Genomic DNA, 22,150 nt, shown 5'->3' with positions numbered 1-22,150 from the left:
TCTTTCTCTCTCTCTCTCTTTATTAATACTTTGCGAACCGGAGAAAAAAATCGCCTTGGTTTGTGTCTTTGCTAATTAAATTTAAATTTATCTTGACGGACATGAAAAAAAGTTATTCGTGATGGAATTCAAGCGTGATAGTGTGATTTCTTTATATTTAGCTGGAAAACCACAAGTGGCTATCGTTAGAGCACTCCAGCATTTAAATGGGAATAAATCTTGTGTCTCGTAACATCGCTCGTTACCCTGATACTGGTAGCGAAGCCCGACGTCAAGGAAGTGAAACACAGCAACATCAGCATAAATGGATCGAAAAATAAAGAAGCGACTAGATCGAAACCCGCATCGTAGTCTCAAAAGATTTGCTTCGCTTGGCTGAAAGTGGTGAACTGCCGAATTTGGTTTTTTCCGATGAGAAAACATTCGTTGTCCAGTAGTTTGTAAACAACTAAAATGACCGTGTTAACCTGCCAAAGAGGTCAGCTGAAAATGTGCACATTCGGTTGGCCACCAGAACTCAAGCGCCGGCAATGGTTATGGTGTGAGCCGCCATTACATCAGAATAAATGCCGAATATTATCGCGAAAATAATCTGGAGGGTGTATTAAAGCCTTGGGCACGCAAACATTTTGGCCGCAGACCTTGGACATTCCAACAGGACTCAGCACCATCTCACTCAGGACGCGCCACCCAAGAATGCTAACAAACTGAGGTTCCTCGCTTCATTTCCAGCGAACAATGGCCACCAAAATCTCCGGATACCAATCCGTTGGACTATTGTGTCTGGAGTATTGTGGAAAGCAAGGTTGGCACTACAAAGTACCAATGTGTCGATCACCTCAAGCAAGCGCTTCGCCGGGAATGGGCCAAAATGCCGCAGAGCAACATTGGGGCAGCGTGTGACGGTTTCATTGACGGTTTCGTGCCAAAGGTGACCAATTCGAACAAATCTAAACGTATCCTAAAATTTGATATTATTTCCGACATTTTTGCTTTCATTCAATAAAATTAAAAAAATGTAAAAATTATGGCGTTTGACTTTGTTGCAGTTTTTTATCTCACCCTGTGCAATGGATGAACAAAGCAAACCTTGTGTTCACGGGCACAACCACAACTACCAACTGAGGGGCAAAATTCCCGAATATGACACATGATAAAGACGAGAAGAAAACCTAGCAATTTGAGAAACTGAAACCACCATTTATACATATTTTTAATAAATATACATAAATTCCATCCGCCTCTAAACATCCAATACTTCAAAAAAGAATAGAGGACGAAACCTTAAAATTTAACAGGAGTATGTGATTCCGATTTTTGGGATTCTTAAATATTTTCTATTTATGTTTTGTTTGTACTTACCAGCATATTCTTTAATGGGCTCCAACAGTTCTTCAGGTACTATAGGATCATCTTTGGCGTTTATGAAAATCATTGGTTTGTCAATATTATCTAAATAATTTAATGATGAACTCCATTTGTATAATTCCTGAGTTGATGGGAAATTAAAAACACGTCTGGTATAAGCCTCATCCAATTCGGGTAGTGTTGCAGCGGCAATGATGTCACGTTCTACTAAATTATGACGCTGACGGCATTCCTCCGATAACAGTACATGGCGATGTTTTAAAATTATATTTTTCATATTTTCGGTCATAACATATAAATAGAAACGGCGGAAATTTTGCCAATTCAATAGCCATTTTGTGCCTCTGCAATGGAGAGAAAGAATATGAATAAATTATATGGGGGATTTGTATTAAGTGTTTTTGCAAACATTAAGCCTCTGAAAATATTTGTTTCTTTTTTTTCGATTTTGGAAATTTAAGTGTGATTAACATTGTCAATATGAATTGCTATCCTACATACGTGATATACGTTGTTATATCATAATGAATATTTTCAATATCCAAAATGTAGCAAATAATCTAGATTTCGATTTAAAAAATGGACACTAATTTATCTCTAGTGGCTTAGTAGTTTAATATGTAGTAAATGGAATAAATCAGTAATACTTACTCGACAGCATTGTAACCTTGGCAAATGGAAATACCGCCAACAACATTTGATGGCTTAACTCTTTGCTTTTCGCCCAAATACTTCGTTACTAAATTGCCACCAAGACTAAAGCCACAGGCAACAATATGTGAATTTGAATATTTTTGTGATAGATTTTCAACCATGGTAGCAAAGTCATCGGTATGTCCTGGGAAAAACAACAATAGAACACATTAAAAACAAGGTAAAATGTTATTGGACAAAGTAAAACGTGGCTACAACGACCATTGAATGCAACAATGAAAAATGTTGTATCTCCAATTGCAATCGAGTTCACCATAGCCATGTTCCATTGTATATTCATTTCCAACTTACCATATGCGAATATTCTACTCGATGTAACCTGTACACTGCTCAAGGCCCCTATGTGGTTAAGTACCGCACATCGGTATCCATGGCACTGTGCATAATGGACAAATGTGCGTATGTAAACACTCTCCGAGGTATTACCAATGCCAGGACAAATAGCCACAGTGATGTCATCTATAAAACAAAGCAAATGGATTATTTTTACAATAGCATTGAGATTATTTATTATTATTTTATGAGAATTTTATGTAAATCGTAGCAGTTTGTAAAGCAATGTACTACAACACAGAGATTTGTCAGAAAGTAAAATTATGAAAATGGCAACATTTAATGGATTATAATGACTAATTGTGTTATTGAAGCTTTTCTAATTCAATGACAATATAAAGCTAATGAATATTAAAATCGGACTTCTAAAAATTGAAACCGAAAAAAAGAGTCTTGAGCTCATACACAGTCGGTTTTAAACCATGTCCATGGTCCATTGAAATGTAAATGACAGGTACGTTGCGAAAAGACCTTTGAGCTCTATCTCTCTCTCACCGTAAAAGAAATGAAACTGTCGACCTACTTACTTTAAATAGTACTTAGTAATGCTGCATGTTCATGGGATAGTGAGACTAATGTTTTAATGTAATGGAGGGAAGTATACCTCAACGGAAAATATTTCACTATAGAAGGTATGAAATTAACCAACGCAGGGCCTTTATATAATGTCAAAGACTTGAAAACCAGACATATAGGACTTTTCAAGTGTCAAAGGCCTGTATTGGAATAGAGCCGGCACCCATAAGGGAAACGTAGGAGTTTTGAGAAAAAGAGGTTTTGTTTTTGTTGTTGTTGTAACAACAATACATTCTTCGTGTTCTGTTAATCAGGTTCTTCCCCCAACTAGAAATTTAAAATTTCCGTTGTCTTCATAGAATGTAAGTCTTGTAACGCCGGAGCTCATCACGCTCATTTCTTAGTCCCACTGCTTCTATTGGAAAATTTTGTCTTATTTCATCTATTCCAACAGCAGTTATATAACGAGTGGCTGAAGCTCTAATTATGTCATGGAAAATCTCTTTTGCTACCCGAACATCAGAAGGATTGGAAGGTTGGTAAATTCTCTGGATGGTGAACTCTCTGAATTATGACCAGTGATCTCTGGAGAGTGCAGCGTTCAGAGGTTATGAAATCGGGCCATCTTCTTATGAAGACGATTATTAGGATATTTTCTGAGCCAAGGGAAACTCACCTCTTGTTCGGATGGGAGCATCCTCGTTTACCGTGCATCATGTGGAACAATCAATCTGTTCTACCACATTAAGCACCTCTACCTCGGCAGTTCCACACTTGACTCCTACTTCCATACGTTCCATGTATGGGTCACTAGAGACTAGTTCCAGCGAGATAAATCTGTAATGAACAGAATGGTGTGGCAGGAACACTTATCCCTCAATACATTGTAACCCTATCGCCTGGTTGCGAGCCAGGCTAGACCGGAACATGTATAAGTTGGCAGTCGCTGACCAAAACTGAGATGTTGTTGTTTCGTGTCAATACGGTGTCGTAGAAACCGCTGCCGTGGGGTTGGGCTGATGTATAAGCTTGGAGTGGTTCCTTCAGAGTAGTTCGATGGATTTACAGATTGATGAGACTGTCAAACCACCGAAGACACTGTCAGAAGATGACACTTGGAAATCGGTCGAAAGGTATCCAAGGCCATCTGGTAGTTATATTGACTGACCACTGAAGTATCAGATATCTGTTGACTATGTGAGGATGAACAAGAGGTAGAGAAGATTGAACACCGCGTTGTAAAATTGGAAACAAAGGCTATTTGGTAGGTGGGGCATAGAAACTCTTACAGATCTTACCACTAACACACCCTACGAAAACACCTCTACAAACCTTTCTTTTTTCTAACCATCTCTAATTATTATTCCTAGGATGAACACAATAGACAGCCTCTGAATGAGGCAGCTGTTGATTTCTGTGACTCTGCGACCCTCAAATCAATTGGATATAAGAATGCTGCTAAATCGACAGGTCGATGAAAAAATTCGTCATATCACTCATTTACAAAGAGGGTCATAATTCCAAAAACTCAATTTAGAAAAAAACTTTGTAAAATCGGTAACTTTGAAACCCAAAAATTTGATATAAAAAATAAGGTAAAGTTGACAACATTGGTATCTATCGGTAGGTGTTAGCGACTACGACTAGCCACGAAATCTAGGCTAATTTACGGATAAATTTCGTTAATTACCGAAATTATATATTTAAGTTCTGTATTAACTCATATACGTTTTTTTTAATGAGCAACATATTATGCCTTTTAAATATACATTTTCTTCCAACGACCTTTGAAGCGTTTTCCAGAATACTTTTCCAATCCATTTCGTTCGTCTCTACTATGCAAACATAATTATGGGAATTGTTTCACATTTTGTGTCCTATTTCACATTTTGTATTGTTATTCTTACCTTCAAATTCTTTTAGCGGTTGATACAAATCGTATGTCAACGTTGAACCATCCTCCAGGGATAGGTAGACACGTTCACCCAAAGGCCATGGACATTTGACACGTCCCACTATGCTGTGTAGAACGGTTTGAACATGACCGCTAAAACCCCACAGTCGTGTAGGAACATATCTGAAAAAAAAAGGAAACGGGAAAAGAAACAAATGTTGAGACCATACATTCATTGTTTGAAAGAGGTGTGTATGCATGAATATTTAAAAAGGATAAAAGGCGAAAAATAGTCTTAAATATTTGGAGCAAGTTGAGTTTAGGGGCTATGCTCGGATCATTTTGAAATTTTTACCGCAGGTAGGTATTTGTAACCTGATTACGGCAATGTAATTTTTTGTGGGGGAAATACCCGGTTACCCGGTTATTCGACCCAAAAGTTCGAATACAACATCCGGTTTGTATCCGGTTCTACGTAACCGATATCAATAAAATGGGTATCATTTGAAAGCTTATGAAAATATCTATCCAACAAGTGGTCATATGACGGGGTAACTGGAACCTGTTTCGGAGAAATTTAGGAAAATTTGCATTTTTGTATGAGTACTTTTTGAAAAACCTATAAAAACTCGAAAATGGACCCATTATAGGGTCTTAAAATCTATACACTATATTACAGCTAACACTATTGCCTTTCCAAAATGGTGTCATATGTGTTGATATCTTTTGTGGTTCCGTGGATATAAGAGATTGAATTCATTAAATTATATTTTTCTCCAGTCTAGATGCATTTGACTTTGACCTTTATAGCTTTTTTAAGCAACCGGCCTTCGGCCGGGGCTTAAGATTTTCTCCTGTGGGGTATGTCCAACACCGGCTACGCGATCCATAGTTTTTCTAAAAATTGTACATTTTGTAAGTAGCCGGCCTTCGGCCGGGGCTTAAGATTTTCTCCTCTAGGGTATTTCCAACACCGGCTACGCGATCCATAGTTTTTCTAAAAATTGTAATTTTTGTAAGTAGCCGGCCTTCGGCCGGGGCTTAAGATTTTCTCCTCTAGGGTATGTCCAACACCAGCTACGCGATCCATAGTTTTTCTAAAAATTGTAATTTTTGTAAGTAGGCGGCCTTCGGCCGGGGCTTAAGATTTTCTACTCTGGGGTATGTCCAACACCGGCTACGCGATCAATAGTTTCCTAAAAACTGTAGTTTTCGAAAGTAGCCGGCCTTCGGCCGGGGCTTAAGATTTTCTCCTCTGGGGTATGTCCAACACCGGCTACGCTATCCATAGTTTTTCTAAAAATTGTAATTTTTGTAAGCAGCCGGCCTTCGGCCGGGGCTTAAGATTTTCTCCTCTGGGATATGTCCAACACCGACTACGCGTTCCATAATATTCTAACAACACCAAATTAAAAACAAAGCAGATTAACAAGAACGTTAAACCCGACACAAAACTTGGGTTCACTCAAACTGCTTTCATAAGTAACGACTTTAAAAGTCAATATCTTCGGAACTACAAAAGATATCAACACATATGACACCATTTTGGAAAGGCAATAGTGTTAGCTATAATATTGTGTATAGATTTTAAGACCCTATAATGGGTCCATTTTCGAGTTTTTATGGGCTTTTCAAAAATTACTCATACAAAAATGCACATTTTCCTAAATTTCTCCGAAACAGGTTCCAGTCATATGACCACTTGTTGGATAGATATTTTCATAAGCTTTCAAATGATACCCATTTTATTGATATCGGTTACGTAGAACCGGATATAAACCGGATGTTGTATCCGAACTTTTGGGTCGAATAACCGGGTAACCGGGTATTTCCCCCACAAAAAAATTATATTGCCGAAATCAGGTTACAAATACCTACCTGCGGTAAAAATTTCAAAATGATCCAAGCATAGCCCCTAAACTCAACTTATGCCAAATATTTTATTACTTTAATAATTTAGGTAACCCAAAAACATTAATGGCAATACATTTTTATAGAGTCGAGCAAAAAAAATCAAAGAGAATTATTACGAAATTATTGAAAAAATCATATGAGAATTTGAAACAGTAAGACTTAAGTTTCATGTCATTTTACTCAAATGTGTTTAAGGTCTGCAGGACTTGTGATATTAGGCTATATAGGTTTACGTTCTGGTATGACCTCCATAAAACTGTACCAACGAGTTTAAGATATTTTGGACACTTCAGTCACAATTCCAAACCGAATTTGATGTTGTTATTGGCAGAATGTGTTCCCATTGTGTAGGAAAAATCCTTGTCTAGAGGTCTCAATATAGGTCTAAGTTTTGGTATAGTCTCCATTCAACTGCACCTCCAGATATTCGGTATTTTGATGATTTCTGCCACACTTTTCACCGGAAATGTTTCAAATTTGGAATTTGAAGTTTCTAATGGGTACTACATGCTATGACAGAAAACTTGTCTATTCAGATCCACGTCTTCCTATAGCCCCACATAATGGTACCCCCTATTTTCGGTAATTTGATGATTTTAGCGACATTATCCACAGGAATTGTTCAAATTAGGTCTTGTAAGTTCGTAATGAGTCCTACAGCCTGTGACCGGAACTTGTTAATGCAAGTCCACGTCTTCGAATAGGTCCCACATAAGTGTAAGTTCGTAACAGCCTGTGACCAAATTTTGTCTATGCTGGTCCATGTCTTCGTATAGGTATCTGTCTATATTCGATATTTTAATGATTTTATTTTATTCACTGGAATTGTTTCAAGTTTCATATTTGAATATCGTAAGGGCCTATGACACAAATTGAATACACAAGTCCACGTCTTCGTATAGGCTCCGATATAAAGGTAACTCACATAATTCAATATTTTTATGATTTTGAGAATTGGATATATCGGTCTTCTCCTTCTCGTACCAATCCCACAAAGGGTCAAAATTTTAAACAACGATGAAGCTCATAAAAAGTGAAATTAACATCCGATTCCATTCAGACTTGGTACATCTCAATATTTCCATCAATACAAGATCTGTTATAAAGATGGCAGAGATCGGACCATTTCTTCTGGTACCTCCCCCACATAGGGTTCAAGATGTCTTTACAACTAAATATTTCTCTCTACCAAAACCTGAGATAAATATGGAATTTTTGATTTCGCATAAAATTTTGCGCATACCAATATTTTTATCTGTATTAGATGAAATAAGAAAATGGAATACTTTTGGCACCTCACGCACATTTTAAAATTTTCTAAAAATTATGACATATCTATATCTATAAAAGAGGAAAATGTTTGTACGTTTGTTTGTTTGTTTGTTTGTTTGTAATTTATGGACTCGAAAACTGCTGAATAGATTTTTCTGAAAATTTCCATATATACTGCAACATCGCCTGAAAGTAACATAGGCTATATACATTTTTGAATTTCCACTTGGAACTGGAGATATAGCATCAGAATCGGAGGAACCTCCCAAAAATTTGGATTTTATATGCACATATCTATTGATCGGTTAAAGATACAGTCTCCAAATTTGGAATGTGTAACGGAATTTGGAACAACAATAAGTTTGCTAAATTATATTGTAATCGGTTCAGATTTGGATATAGCTCCCATATATATTTTCGACCGATTTCGTTCATTTGATGCCTCAAACACAATATGAATGTTCGATTCCAATGAAATTTGGAATGTGTGACGGGATTTAATCCGAAAATAAATTTGTCAAATTATATTGAAATCGGTTCAGATTTGGATATAGCTCCCATATACATTTTCGGCCGATTTCATGTATTTGGTGGACCAAACATGATATGTATGTCCAAATTTAATGAAATTTAAAATAAGTAACGGAATTGGGAGCAAAAATGAATTTTTCAAATTATATTGAAATCGGTTCAGATTTGGATATAGCTCCCATATATATTTTCGACCGATTTCATGTATTTGATGCACCAAACACGCTATGTATCTCTAATTTCAATGAAAATTGAAATGTGTAGCGGAAATTAAAACAAATATACATTTGTCAAATTATATTAAAATCGGTTCAGATTTGGATATAGCTCTCATATATATTTTCGACCGATTTCATGTATTTTATGCACTATTCACGATATGTATGTTCGATTCCAAAGAAATTTGGAATATGTAACGGGATTTTGATTAGAAAATAAATTAGTCAAATTATATTAAAATCGGTTCAGATTTGGATATAGCTCCCATATATATTATCCGCCGATTTCACATATTTGATGCACATTTGACAAATTATATTCAAATACGCTCAGATGTGATTATAGCTCCATATATATACTCAGCCGATTTCACATATTTGATGCACCCAAAGCGAGAGAGACAAAATCTGGCACCAGCAAAAATTGCCAAATTATATTGAAATCAGTTGAGGTTTAGATATAGCTAACATATATATTTCGGCCGATTTCATACATATTATGCACCAAACACGATATATATGACCGATTCCAATGAAATTCAGAATGTGTGGCGGAATTTCGTTATAATAATAAATGTGATAAATTAATTGGAAATTAGTTAAGATTTGGATATAGCTCCCATATATATATTCTCGGCCGATTTCACATATTTGACGCACCAATTTCAATTAAATATGAAAGGTGTGGCGGAGTTTGGTGTAAAAGTAATTTTTTTTTAATTATATTTAAATCGTTATTGGCAGAATGTGTTCCCATTGTGTAGGAAAAATCCTTGTTTAGAGGTCTCAATATAGGTCTAAGTTTTGGTATAGTCTCCATTCAACTGCACCTCCAGATATTCGGTATTTTGATGATTTCTGCCACACTTTTCACCGGAAATGTTTCAAATTTGGAATTTGAAGTTTCTAATGGGTACTACATGCTATGACAGAAAACTTGTCTATTCAGATCCACGTCTTCCTATAGCCCCACATAATGGTACCCCCTATTTTCGGTAATTTGATGATTTTAGCGACATTATCCACAGGAATTGTTCAAATTAGGTCTTGTAAGTTCGTAATGAGTCCTACAGCCTGTGACCGGAACTTGTTAATGCAAGTCCACGTCTTCGAATAGGTCCCACATAAGTGTAAATTCGTAACAGCCTGTGACCAAATTTTGTCTATGCTGGTCCATGTCTTCGTATAGGTATCTGTCTATATTCGATATTTTAATGATTTTATTTTATTCACTGGAATTGTTTCAAGTTTCATATTTGAATATCGTAAGGGCCTATGACACAAATTGAATACACAAGTCCACGTCTTCGTATAGGCTCCGATATAAAGGTAACTCACATAATTCAATATTTTTATGATTTTGAGAATTGGATATATCGGTCTTCTCCTTCTCGTACCAATCCCACAAAGGGTCAAAATTTTAAACAACGATGAAGCTCATAAAAAGTGAAATTAACATCCGATTCCATTCAGACTTGGTACATCTCAATATTTCCATCAATACAAGATCTGTTATAAAGATGGCAGAGATCGGACCATTTCTTCTGGTACCTCCCCCACATAGGGTTCAAGATGTCTTTACAACTAAATATTTCTCTCTACCAAAACCTGAGATAAATATGGAATTTTTGATTTCGCATAAAATTTTGCGCATACCAATATTTTTATCTGTATTAGATGAAATAAGAAAATGGAATACTTTTGGCACCTCACGCACATTTTAAAATTTTCTAAAAATTATCACATATCTATATCTATAAAAGAGGAAAATGTTTGTACGTTTGTTTGTTTGTTTGTTTGTTTGTAATTTATGGACTCGAAAACTGCTGAATAGATTTTTCTGAAAATTTCCATATATACTGCAACATCGCCTGAAAGTAACATAGGCTATATACATTTTTGAATTTCCACTTGGAACTGGAGATATAGCATCAGAATCGGAGGAACCTCCCAAAAATTTGGATTTTATATGCACATATCTATTGATCGGTTAAAGATACAGTCTCCAAATTTGGAATGTGTAACGGAATTTGGAACAACAATAAGTTTGCTAAATTATATTGTAATCGGTTCAGATTTGGATGTAGCTCCCATATATATTTTCGACCGATTTCGTTCATTTGATGCCTCAAACACAATATGAATGTTCGATTCCAATGAAATTTGGAATGTGTGACGGGATTTAATCCGAAAATAAATTTGTCAAATTATATTGAAATCGGTTCAGATTTGGATATAGCTCCCATATACATTTTCGGCCGATTTCATGTATTTGGTGGACCAAACATGATATGTATGTCCAAATTTAATGAAATTTAAAATAAGTAACGGAATTGGGAGCAAAAATGAATTTTTCAAATTATATTGAAATCGGTTCAGATTTGGATATAGCTCCCATATATATTTTCGACCGATTTCATGTATTTGATGCACCAAACACGCTATGTATCTCTAATTTCAATGAAAATTGAAATGTGTAGCGGAAATTAAAACAAATATACATTTGTCAAATTATATTAAAATCGGTTCAGATTTGGATATAGCTCTCATATATATTTTCGACCGATTTCATGTATTTTATGCACTATTCACGATATGTATGTTCGATTCCAAAGAAATTTGGAATATGTAACGGGATTTTGATTAGAAAATAAATTAGTCAAATTATATTAAAATCGGTTCAGATTTGGATATAGCTCCCATATATATTATCCGCCGATTTCACATATTTGATGCACATTTGACAAATTATATTCAAATACGCTCAGATGTGATTATAGCTCCATATATATACTCAGCCGATTTCACATATTTGATGCACCCAAAGCGAGAGAGACAAAATCTGGCACCAGCAAAAATTGCCAAATTATATTGAAATCAGTTGAGGTTTAGATATAGCTAACATATATATTTCGGCCGATTTCATACATATTATGCACCAAACACGATATATATGACCGATTCCAATGAAATTCAGAATGTGTGGCGGAATTTCGTTATAATAATAAATGTGATAAATTAATTGGAAATTAGTTAAGATTTGGATATAGCTCCCATATATATATTCTCGGCCGATTTCACATATTTGACGCACCAATTTCAATTAAATATGAAAGGTGTGGCGGAGTTTGGTGTAAAAGTAATTTTTTTTTAATTATATTTAAATCGGATCAGATTGGGATATGATTTTAATAAGAACCATTGAACCACAACGCCTTAGGCTAACACTAAAAAACAACACAACAATTTATTTGAAATACGCTTATTACGGCGAAGTATGTTGCTATCTCGAATTCACTAATAGCAATAGAAATGCCACTCTACTTAAAAAAATTGCAGTTTCCTGCACGCTTGGTATTTGCTATGAAATAAATAAATCCAAAGGACAAACCCTTCGTGTATGCATGTCATGTTACTGCTTTTGTAATGATTTTGTTTATTAACGCATTAAATTAGTGCAATATTTTTTTTTAATTTTTAAATTTGTTTTTCTTTATCCAACATATATTCGTAAATAAAATTTTGAATGCATATAAAATCAAAAGGGGTAGCGAAGCGCACCGGGTTCAGCTAGTCTCATATAAAGTGAAGTGAAATAAGTCCTGATTCGGACGTCTCAGTATTTATATCATATTTATTTAAGTCCGATACGAAATGGACAATATTGGTCCATTTCGTCGGAGCCTACTCCATAGAGAGTCAACGATTAGAATAATCATAACAGACGTCAAAATATATTAAAATAATCGAATATTGGCTGAGATTATACATCTGTCGGCAAAACCGACTGATACTTCTTAACTTGTTTTAATAGAAATATAACTCGTAAACTCTCTCCCTCTTTAGCAGTTCTTTTTTCAAAGGATCTTTTTTTTCAAAATTTGCAAATACCTTCCAAGTGGTGGAGGGTATTCAGAGTTTGGTCCATCCGAAATTACTGCTTTTTCACTTGTTTCTGAAATATAAATGCAACTCGCAAAAAGAAGATAGGACAATAAGCTTCGTCGAAAACTCCTACTCTTCGAGTTCTCCCGCTCGCGAAAATATTTAACTCGCGAGTCTAAACGAACATATTTGAGCTAAGCTGTTATCATACCAAGTTACGATCTATGACGGCACAGACTACAAATCCTAAGGTCGCTGGTTCAAGTTTCTACGCCAGCAAACAAAGAAAAAAACAGTAAGGAAACGTCAAAACGGCCGACTATATGATACCCTACACCACTATGCATGCTTTGTAGAGCTCCCGTAACAAAAGAATTTATTTGAAGTATACCATACTTCCTATTAACATTTGGCTTTAGAACAGATATAGTTTGGATTAAGAGAGAACTTATATATGGGAGGCATATCCAATTCTGAATCAATTTTCACTAAATTTGACAAGAGACATTTTAATCCTTTAACAACATTGATATAGAGTGCATGAGAAGGATTATATAAAAAAATTCGTATCGGAGCTCCACAAAATGAAAACGTACGTCCCGAAATTGATTTGGGCTGATATTAGCAATTATTTCCACAATAAACCTTAAACATCTATATCCAAATCGAATTTGATACTCTTATTTCAGAGCTGTATCTGATATCTGGTACCAAAGATCATTGTTGTGGAATGCATGATACGCTTGTGAGGGACTTTAAACCCTAAATCAGATAAAAAATATATATGGAGATATAGCTATATCTGAACCGTATTTGATGTACTTTCTTCTAGACTAAATTAGGTCGAACGGACTGACATGTATAAATCGACTCAGAAAGAGATTCTATAAAGACCCTTAAAATTAACTATGGGTTTATCTCGCTTCCTTCTCCCTGTTACAAACAAATGCTCATAGACATAATACCCTTACCACTATGTGGTGTAGAGTATAAAAATTAGACTGAAGAAATTAATGACAAATTCAATACTGCTGTTAAAAAACATAGAACAAATGCATTTTTGACCTTTACTCATTGGCGATAGTTTGGTAAGTACTTACTTCGTATGACAAGCCCATGATAAAATAAGGGATTAGGATGTTGTTTTGCAAATAGTTAGACGTGCCAAATGTACTTAATAAGCACCTTATTTGGGTGAAAATAATCCTCAATTTAAGTACTGATGACATGCTTAAAAATATTACCAAAAAATTCTCAGATCTAAGTAAAATGAAAAACAAGTAAAAAAGGAGTTAAGTTCGGCCGGCCGCGCTTTTTATAACATCCACTTGAAACATCCACAGAAACTTGAAATTATACGAAGACGTGGTCCTGCATAAGTAATTTGTGTCATAGGCTGTAGTAACGGTTCCGAACTTTATATACGAAATATGAAACAATTCCGGTGAATAATGTCGCAAAAATCTTGAAAATAACGAATATTATATGGGCGCTATACTAAAACGTGGACCTATTTAGATAATTCTCTTCTAGCGGGTAAAGTACTCGGGAGAAACTCTTTGTGTGGATTTTAAGACAATTCCATTAAAAAGTTCGGCTGAAATCATCAAAATACCGAATTATCGGGGGGTATCATCATATGGGGGTATACGATATCGTGGACCTTTCAGGGGATAATGCACTCACAAGGAGCTCCTTTTGTGGATTTTAAAAATGATTCGTGTGTTTTTTTCCTATCTCTATCAAGCGTAACCTAATTTCGTATAAAAACCTGCTATTCAATTTTATGTAAGACAATTACCAAATAAACGCCCCACTAAACTCATTACCTCCCAACCACCCAAATGAATCATCAACAGGTTGATTTTTTTTTTTGTAAATTCACACAAAATTATTTTTTTTTTTTACAATTCACCTCTCTTCTTATATAATTACAATTGTTGATTGTATTGTTATTGTTGTTGCTGTCGTTTTCACAGAGCACGTGTAATTTTAATATTTAATGTAAAATGTGATGTGAGGATGAGTAGAACGCTTTAGAACAATGTACCTTAATTGCTTTTTGAAAAAAGGGGACACACACACGCAATCTTCATAAAAAAATACCTTGTGAATTAGATGTTGACACATGTTGCATGGTCATGGGACCCAAGAACTTAGCCTAAGGGTCAAACTAATGGAGTTATTGAAAATTATAGGTGAATACTAGTGCAGCCGCGATTCAAGTAACTTATCAATAATTAATGTGTAATATTCGACAAATGTTGCAAAATACTTATGAGGTGGGGAATGTGCCTTCCACATGTGGGTGAAGTTTGTTTTTTGGTCTCAATGCCAATGAAAACAATTTAAAAATTTCTTCAAAAAAATATTTGAAAATTATTCTGAATTTTATCTTGTCCTCAAAAATGTATGTGGCCGATAGTATAGATTTTCTAATTATTGACGTTTTCTCTTTAGTATTTCTCATAGAATCTTTTTTAATACAATCTTCCTTCAATTCGGCATGCTGACTATTTTATTTTCAAATTACATTTTGCTGCTAGTCATTACTGTTCTCCTATTTGGCTTCTTGCCTAAATTACTTGCAATTTGTACGACACGACAATAAGTAGTCATAGAAAATACTTCATCATTTGGCAATAAACAAAATTCACTTAGCGAAGCCCACAAAAAATTTTTTGTATAACTGTAATAACGACAAGAAAAGAAAAGAGGGTGGGCGTAAGCTTTGCCAGACTTTTTACTGTTTTCATTATGAGAATATGGAGAATATTAAATATCATTAAATCTTTCAATTCTGATATTTGATGCATTAAATTTTTTAACCGCTCATCGGAATTTGCCAAGAGCTATACGAAAGGCGGACTTATTATATAATTAGTGAAATTTTTAGGAGGGTATAATTTTATACCCTACACCTGATAGTGGTAAGGGTATTATGTCTTTGTGCATTTGATTGTAACCTGGTGCGAGATAGACCCATAGTTACTTTTGAGGATCTTCATAGAATCACTTTCTGAGTCGATGTATAGATGCCAGACCGTCTGTCTGTCCATGTATTTTTGTGAACGAAATGCATTAATTATTCAATTGAGATAGAATTTTCCAAACAATATTTGCTTGGCCCAAGGGCGAACCCTATTGAAATGGGAAAGAATCGGTTCAAATTTAGATATAGCACCCATATATACCATATATAATTGTGCACCAAATGGTCAATATCAATCCAAATGACTTCAATTTTGGCACATCCGACCGAATTCAGTCTAGAAGCAAGTACATAAAATTTGGTGAAAATCGGTTCAGATATAGCTATAGCTTCGATATATATGTTTCATCCGATTTGGTATTTAAGTCTCTCACATTCGTAATATGCATTCGACAACAATGATATTTGGTACCAGATACCTTATAAAAGAGCTCGGAAATACCTTCGCAAATTTTATGGAGATCAGCTAAGATTTGGATAAAGCACCCATATATATCCTCAATCCGATTTCAGGTTTATTGTGCAAATAATGGCTAAAATAAGCCTAAATGGAGTTAATTTCGGGACGTACGTTTCCATTTGAACTCGCCCCCGATATATATTTTTTTAATATAATCCTTCTCGAAGTGATATCATGTACTCTATAGCAATGTTATTTGGTATAAAAGATTAAAAAAGATTCAGAATTGGATATGCCTCCCATATATTAGCTCCCACTGAAACCAACTATAACGGCTCTAAAGCCAGATGTTGATAGGTGCTATGATCTACTTTAAATAAGTTATTTTGTTACGGGAGCTCTACTAAATATGCATAGTGGTATAAGGTATTATACAGGGTGAGATGAAAAAACTGCAACCAACTTCAGAATGCTGTCATTTCTAAGCCACTCGTCCGACAGCAGGTAAAATTATTCCAGTGGCCGCTCATTATATTTTGTACAAGTGTACTAAAAACATTTTGGTGTGAATTTTTCAAAAAAAAAAAAAAAAAAACATGTTATTCGTGATGGAATTTAAGCGTGACAGTGTGATTTCTTTATATTTGGCTGGAAAACCACAAGGGGCTATCGTTAGAGCACTCCAGCATTTAAATGTGAATTAATTTTTTTGTGTCTCGTACCATCGCTCGTTACCCTGATACTGGTAGCGTAGCCCGATGTCAAGGAAGAAAACAGCAACATTCAACAGAAATGGTTTGAAAAGTAAAGAAGCGACATGAATTAAACCCGCGTGTGAGCTGAACATATCGCAATATTACATTCAGCAAATATTGCAAAATAAGTTCAGGGTGAAGCCATTGCAATTCCAAAAAGTACAAGAACTTACACCGCCACAGAAAGAAAATGGACTCAAAAGAGCTAAAGAGTTGCTTCGCTTGGCCGAAAGTGGTGAACTGCCCAATTTGGTTTTCTCCGATGAGAAAACATTAGTTGCCCAGCAGTTTGTAAACAAAAAAACAAAAATGATCGTGTTTACTTGCCAAAGAGTTCAGTACCTTCGGTTGGTCACCAGAATTCATGCGCCGGCCATGGTGATGGTGTGTGCCGCCATAACAGCCGATTGTCGGCCTTGGCCACGCAAACATTTTGCCCGCAGACCTTGGACATTCCAACAGGACTCAGCACCACCGCACTCAGCACGCGTCACTGAAGAATGGTTACAAAATGAGGTTCCTCGCTTCATTTCCAGCGCACGATGGCCACCAAAATCACAGGATACCAATCCGTTGGACAATTGTGTCTGGAGTATTTTGGAAAGCGAGGTTGGTACAAAAAATTACCAAAGTGTCGATCACCTATAACAAGCGCTTCGGCGGGAATGGGCCAAAATACCGTAGAGCAACATTCCGACAGCGTGTGACGGTTTCATTGGCCATTTGAAAGCCATAATTCGCACCAAAGGTGATCTATTCGAATCTAAACTTATTCAAAAATTTGATGCTATTTCCGACTTTTTTTTTGGCTTTATTCAATAAAATTAAAAAAAAAAGTAAAAATTATGGCGTTTGATTTTGTTGCAGTTTTTTATCTCACCCTGCATGTTTCATCCGATTTGGTGTTGAAGTCCCTCACATGTCCCTCACATAATATGCATTCGACAACAATCGCCAAATTTTATGACTCGACTAACACATATACCCAAAATACTCGTTGTATACCCATTTTGGAGAACATAAGCATTATTACCCCATCAAGGATAAATGAGTTCCTTAACAAGGCATGAAAGTTAAAAATATATATTACATTTATTCCGGGTAAATGTAGCAACATCGTGTTTACTTGTTCCTTTCCTTGAAATCGATTTTTTTTTCTTTCCATCCTTCCATCATTTTCTTTATATCTTTAAAGTTTTTTTTTTCTTTCGAGTAAATTTATTTTTTTCTCGGTAGTCATAGTCAACTACTACATAGACCTTCTCCTTATGATTCCATTGAAATGGAAATCCTTCCTATTGGATACTTGTGAATGAATAAATAGCTGGCAGGATGGATGGATGAAGGTCAAGGAGACGTAATACATATAAATGAAGAAAATATATATTTTGTTGGTTTGTTTTTGTTGTTTTGTTTACGCCCAAGCAAGAAACATTGAATATAATAATAGAAACAACCAGAAATCGTATAAGTTTCCATGAGAAAAACACACAAAAAGAAAATTATACCACCATCAAGAAGAAGTTACAAATCAAATAAATATTTGATATGTAGGCAAAGCAAAGGAGGTAGGTTGAGGAGGCGATGGAATATTCTTTTGTGGTGGAAAGAACTTATTACACAAGTTTATTATGTAGCTTAAATTGTTTATACGAATGAGAAAATATCATTATTATTATTACTGTCCGCGTTGTTACGGTCACCCCGTAAATAAGTGCCAAGCAGTTTTTTCGTAATATTTTCTGCATTCGAGCAACAATGTCGTTGTGATAAAACGCCTCTTTCAACTTGTTGGCAGCAGCTGCTACTGTTGCTGGCATTCCCTTTCTCTGTCGGAGAAATCCATAAAAAAATTTAAATTACACATTTCTTTAGCCGTTGGTTGCTTGCTTATTGACTTAAATAAATTTAAAGATTGAGTATTTGTCTATTTTTAAACGAAAAAACAAATATCTGCAGAAAAAAAAAACGAGTGAATGATCTCTACATACATACTTGAGGTATAAATCTCAAGAATATATAATTTTTGTGGGATTAACTTTATTCCGAAACACACAGTTTAAACGAGTGCTTGCTGATCTGATTTATAAATCATTTAAGAAACCAGTATCATTTAAGAAACCAGAAACTATGGACCAACTAACATTACTGTATACGACCTCGATAAGGGTTATATTAAAAAATATTTATTGGATATACCGGATCGAGTTGCATCAAATGGAAAAAATCGGTTAAATATGAAACAAGCAAAAAAGCTATAAGTTCGGTCGGGCCGAACTTTGGATACTTTCCACCATTTGGAAGGAATTTGGCAATTTTCCCAAAAAAAAAATCCGTTAAAATTTCTGTTAAAATCTTTAAAATACCAAATGTAGTCCTTACATTAGGGTATATACGACGACGTAGATCTGCATAGGCAAGTTTTGTAATAAGTCATTACAATATTCAAATGCGAAACTTGAAAAAAAAATCGCTGAATAATGTAGCTAAAATCATCAAAATACCGAATATATGGAGTTAGTGTTGTATGGGAGCTATACCAAAACATGATCCTGCACCGACAACTTTCTATCTTAGGTTGTAAGATCCATTACGAACTTCCAAATTTGAACAATTGTGAAGTGAATAATGTCGGTAAAATAATCAAAATACCGAATATCGGGAGGTACCGTTATATGGGGGTTATACGAAGGCGTGGACCTGCATACTCAATTTTTTGTCATAGGCTGTAGTATCCGTTACGATCTTGAAATACCAAATTTGAAACAATAATGTCGCTAAAATTATCAAAGTACCGAATATTGGAAGGTACCTTTATATGGGGGCTATACCAAAACGTGGACCTACATTGCCCATTTTCAATACCAAAAGTCCTGCAGACATAATATTTCGTTCGGAAGCTAGAGTGATTTCCACAGACGGTCTGACGGATAGACGGACGGACATCGCTAAATCGACATAGAATTTTATGCTGATCAAGAATATATCATTACTTTCTGGGGTCTAAAATGTATATTTCTAGATGTTACAAACGGAGGTGGTGGTTTGGTGGAGGTTTTAAAAATCTATCCAATTTGGGCTGATATGGTGGACAAAAATAGCAAAATCGAATGAAGATTTATATAGAAAGTACATAAAAATCTGAACCATTCCCGGCGAAGCGCTTGCTTGAGGTGATCGACACTTTGGTATTTTTTAGTGCCAACCTTCCTTTCCTAAATACTCTAGAGACAATAGTCCAACGAATTGGTATCCGGAGATTTTGGTGGCCATTGTGCGCTGGAAATGAAGCGAGGAACCTCATTTTGTATGGGAGCTAGATATCGGACTAAGAAGCTATATCTAAATTTAAGCCGATTCTAACCAATTATCATCTCAATCGGATCATAAATGCGACCTGCATTTTCTTCACAAGAATACATGAACAGACGGACAGTGAGACTGGCATGCATAAATCGACTCAGAACGTGATTCTATGAAGATCCTCAAAAGTAACTATGGGTCTATTGCGCTTCCTTCTCCATGTTACAAACAAATGTACAAACACATAATACCCTTACCACTATATGGTGTAGGGTAAAAACACGAGCTGTTGAAACGAATCTAAAATTTTAAGGTGGACTTTACGCTGACGAATTAGCGCGCACTTGCTAGTCTGTTAAAAGCATTTTGCACAAATTTAAGAACAAGCTGATTTTGAAATGCCTGTTTGCAATTCACACATCCATCAAACACAATACTATTAGAATATTTGCAGTCGAAGCATTAAACATTGGTTTCAATTTGCCGAAAAGACTTCTAAATTAGACATTTTTTTAATCTCACGTCTAACGTGCTGCCGATCAAATGTTTATATAAGCAAAAGGTGAATATGTATGTATACAAATGTATTGGAGCCATTGGGGGTTGCATACTATGAATTTTTACTTAAATATTAAGGCTTTCAATCGGAGAACAAGACAAGCAAGAATTTTATGCATTGCCTGTTGCCCTTTGGAATTATCAAAACAGATTAATCAAAACTCAGGACCCACTTATTATTATCCTCTATCTATTCGCTTAAAAGAAATTCAATAGCTTTCACATTTACATTTCAAGAAGAGCTTAAAATCATAACTCAAAATAGAAAAATGCTTAGGTCATTAAGACATTTTCTATACTTGCCGGTACAGTGCTTTACAAAAACATACCTCTGAGATCATTAAAAAAAAACTAAAATTCCAACTATATACCTACAATTATAAGTCCTTTTAAATTGACACAAATTTGAGAGGACACAAATTTAAACTCAGAATGTAGAGGTGAGTACATATCAGTATATTGTTTTGGCTGTTGCTTTGCAGAAAACTGGCAGGTACAAAGTCTATTATTTATTATCTACATTTGTTTTTATTTTCCAGGTCGTTAACAGTATTTCGTTAATAAATTGAAATATTTGTTTGATGTTTGTTTACAATGATAAAAAGGGGGAATTTTTGCCAAAGAAATTAAATAGTTGTTTCTAGACTTCAATGTGATATCGTACGTAGAGATTAAAAACTCAACTGTGCAGCGCACTGATTACGAATAAACCTGATAATATCAAAACATACATATTATGTATAACAACATGTATATATAACTTCTGGAATATAACGCTGGCCGACAAATATTTTTTTAATAATAATCACGAAGAACATACAGCAAATTATAAAAGTAGAGCTAAAAAAAAGAATCGTATCGATAAAACCTAGTTATTTTTTTGGTTACTGGTAAGGCAGAGGGACTACATACCCTCTCATTATATTTGGGATATTGATAATGAAGAAGATATGTAGTTATTATTTGGTAATGCAGAGGGTAAGTAGTTACCATTACTAGTAATGCGGAAAGATTTTGCCTTTACCTCATTACAAAATAAATAACGGAAATCTTCTATTTTTGGCTTACTGGTAATGCAGAAGGTATGTATTTGGAAAGTGTATACTGAGCGGATGGACCATTTAAACCGCAATCAAAAAGCGGGCGACATTCGTATGAAATAATCTTCAAACATTAAGTTATATGGACTGTACTATCAATTCAAATAAAGATTTCATGATTTTTTATACCATCCACCTTGAGAAGGTAACATGCCTAAATATTCGTCGTAGACCCCATTAAAGTACATACATTCAGAATCAGCATACAATTCTAAGTCGATTTAACGATGTCCGTCTGTCTGTTGGAATCACGATACATCCCACATTATTTGACGTAGAGCTTAAAAATTTGGCAGAACAATTTGTATTGTGTATGTAGTATGTATCGGTCCACGTTTTGGAATTGCCGCCATTTAAGGGTACGGCCCGATGTTCGGTATTTTTCCTCCAGATAGTA

General features: G+C 35.1%; 1 protein-coding gene across 3 annotated transcripts in view; it reads right to left on the bottom strand.

Annotated features, from left to right (window-relative positions):
* Positions 1-22,150, bottom strand: part of LOC101890294 (abhydrolase domain-containing protein 2) — a 49,158-nt gene that overhangs the window by 7,027 nt on the left and 19,981 nt on the right. For all 3 annotated transcript variants that reach the window (XM_005176576.4, XM_059131912.1, XM_011297886.3), the window contains exons 3-6: positions 4,839-5,008; positions 2,374-2,541; positions 2,020-2,206; positions 1,363-1,712 (exon numbers count right to left, since the gene is read on the bottom strand). In XM_005176576.4, coding sequence (XP_005176633.1) covers positions 1,363-1,712; positions 2,020-2,206; positions 2,374-2,541; positions 4,839-5,008 — 875 coding nt within the window. The remainder of the gene's footprint in view (positions 1-1,362; positions 1,713-2,019; positions 2,207-2,373; positions 2,542-4,838; positions 5,009-22,150) is intronic.

This window comes from Musca domestica, unplaced genomic scaffold (assembly GCF_030504385.1).
Source record: "Musca domestica strain aabys unplaced genomic scaffold, Musca_domestica.polishedcontigs.V.1.1 11, whole genome shotgun sequence".
Classification (NCBI taxonomy): Eukaryota; Metazoa; Arthropoda; class Insecta; order Diptera; family Muscidae; genus Musca; species Musca domestica.
Note: the sequence above shows the minus strand (reverse complement) of the source record. Positions and strands in the feature narration are given on the sequence as shown.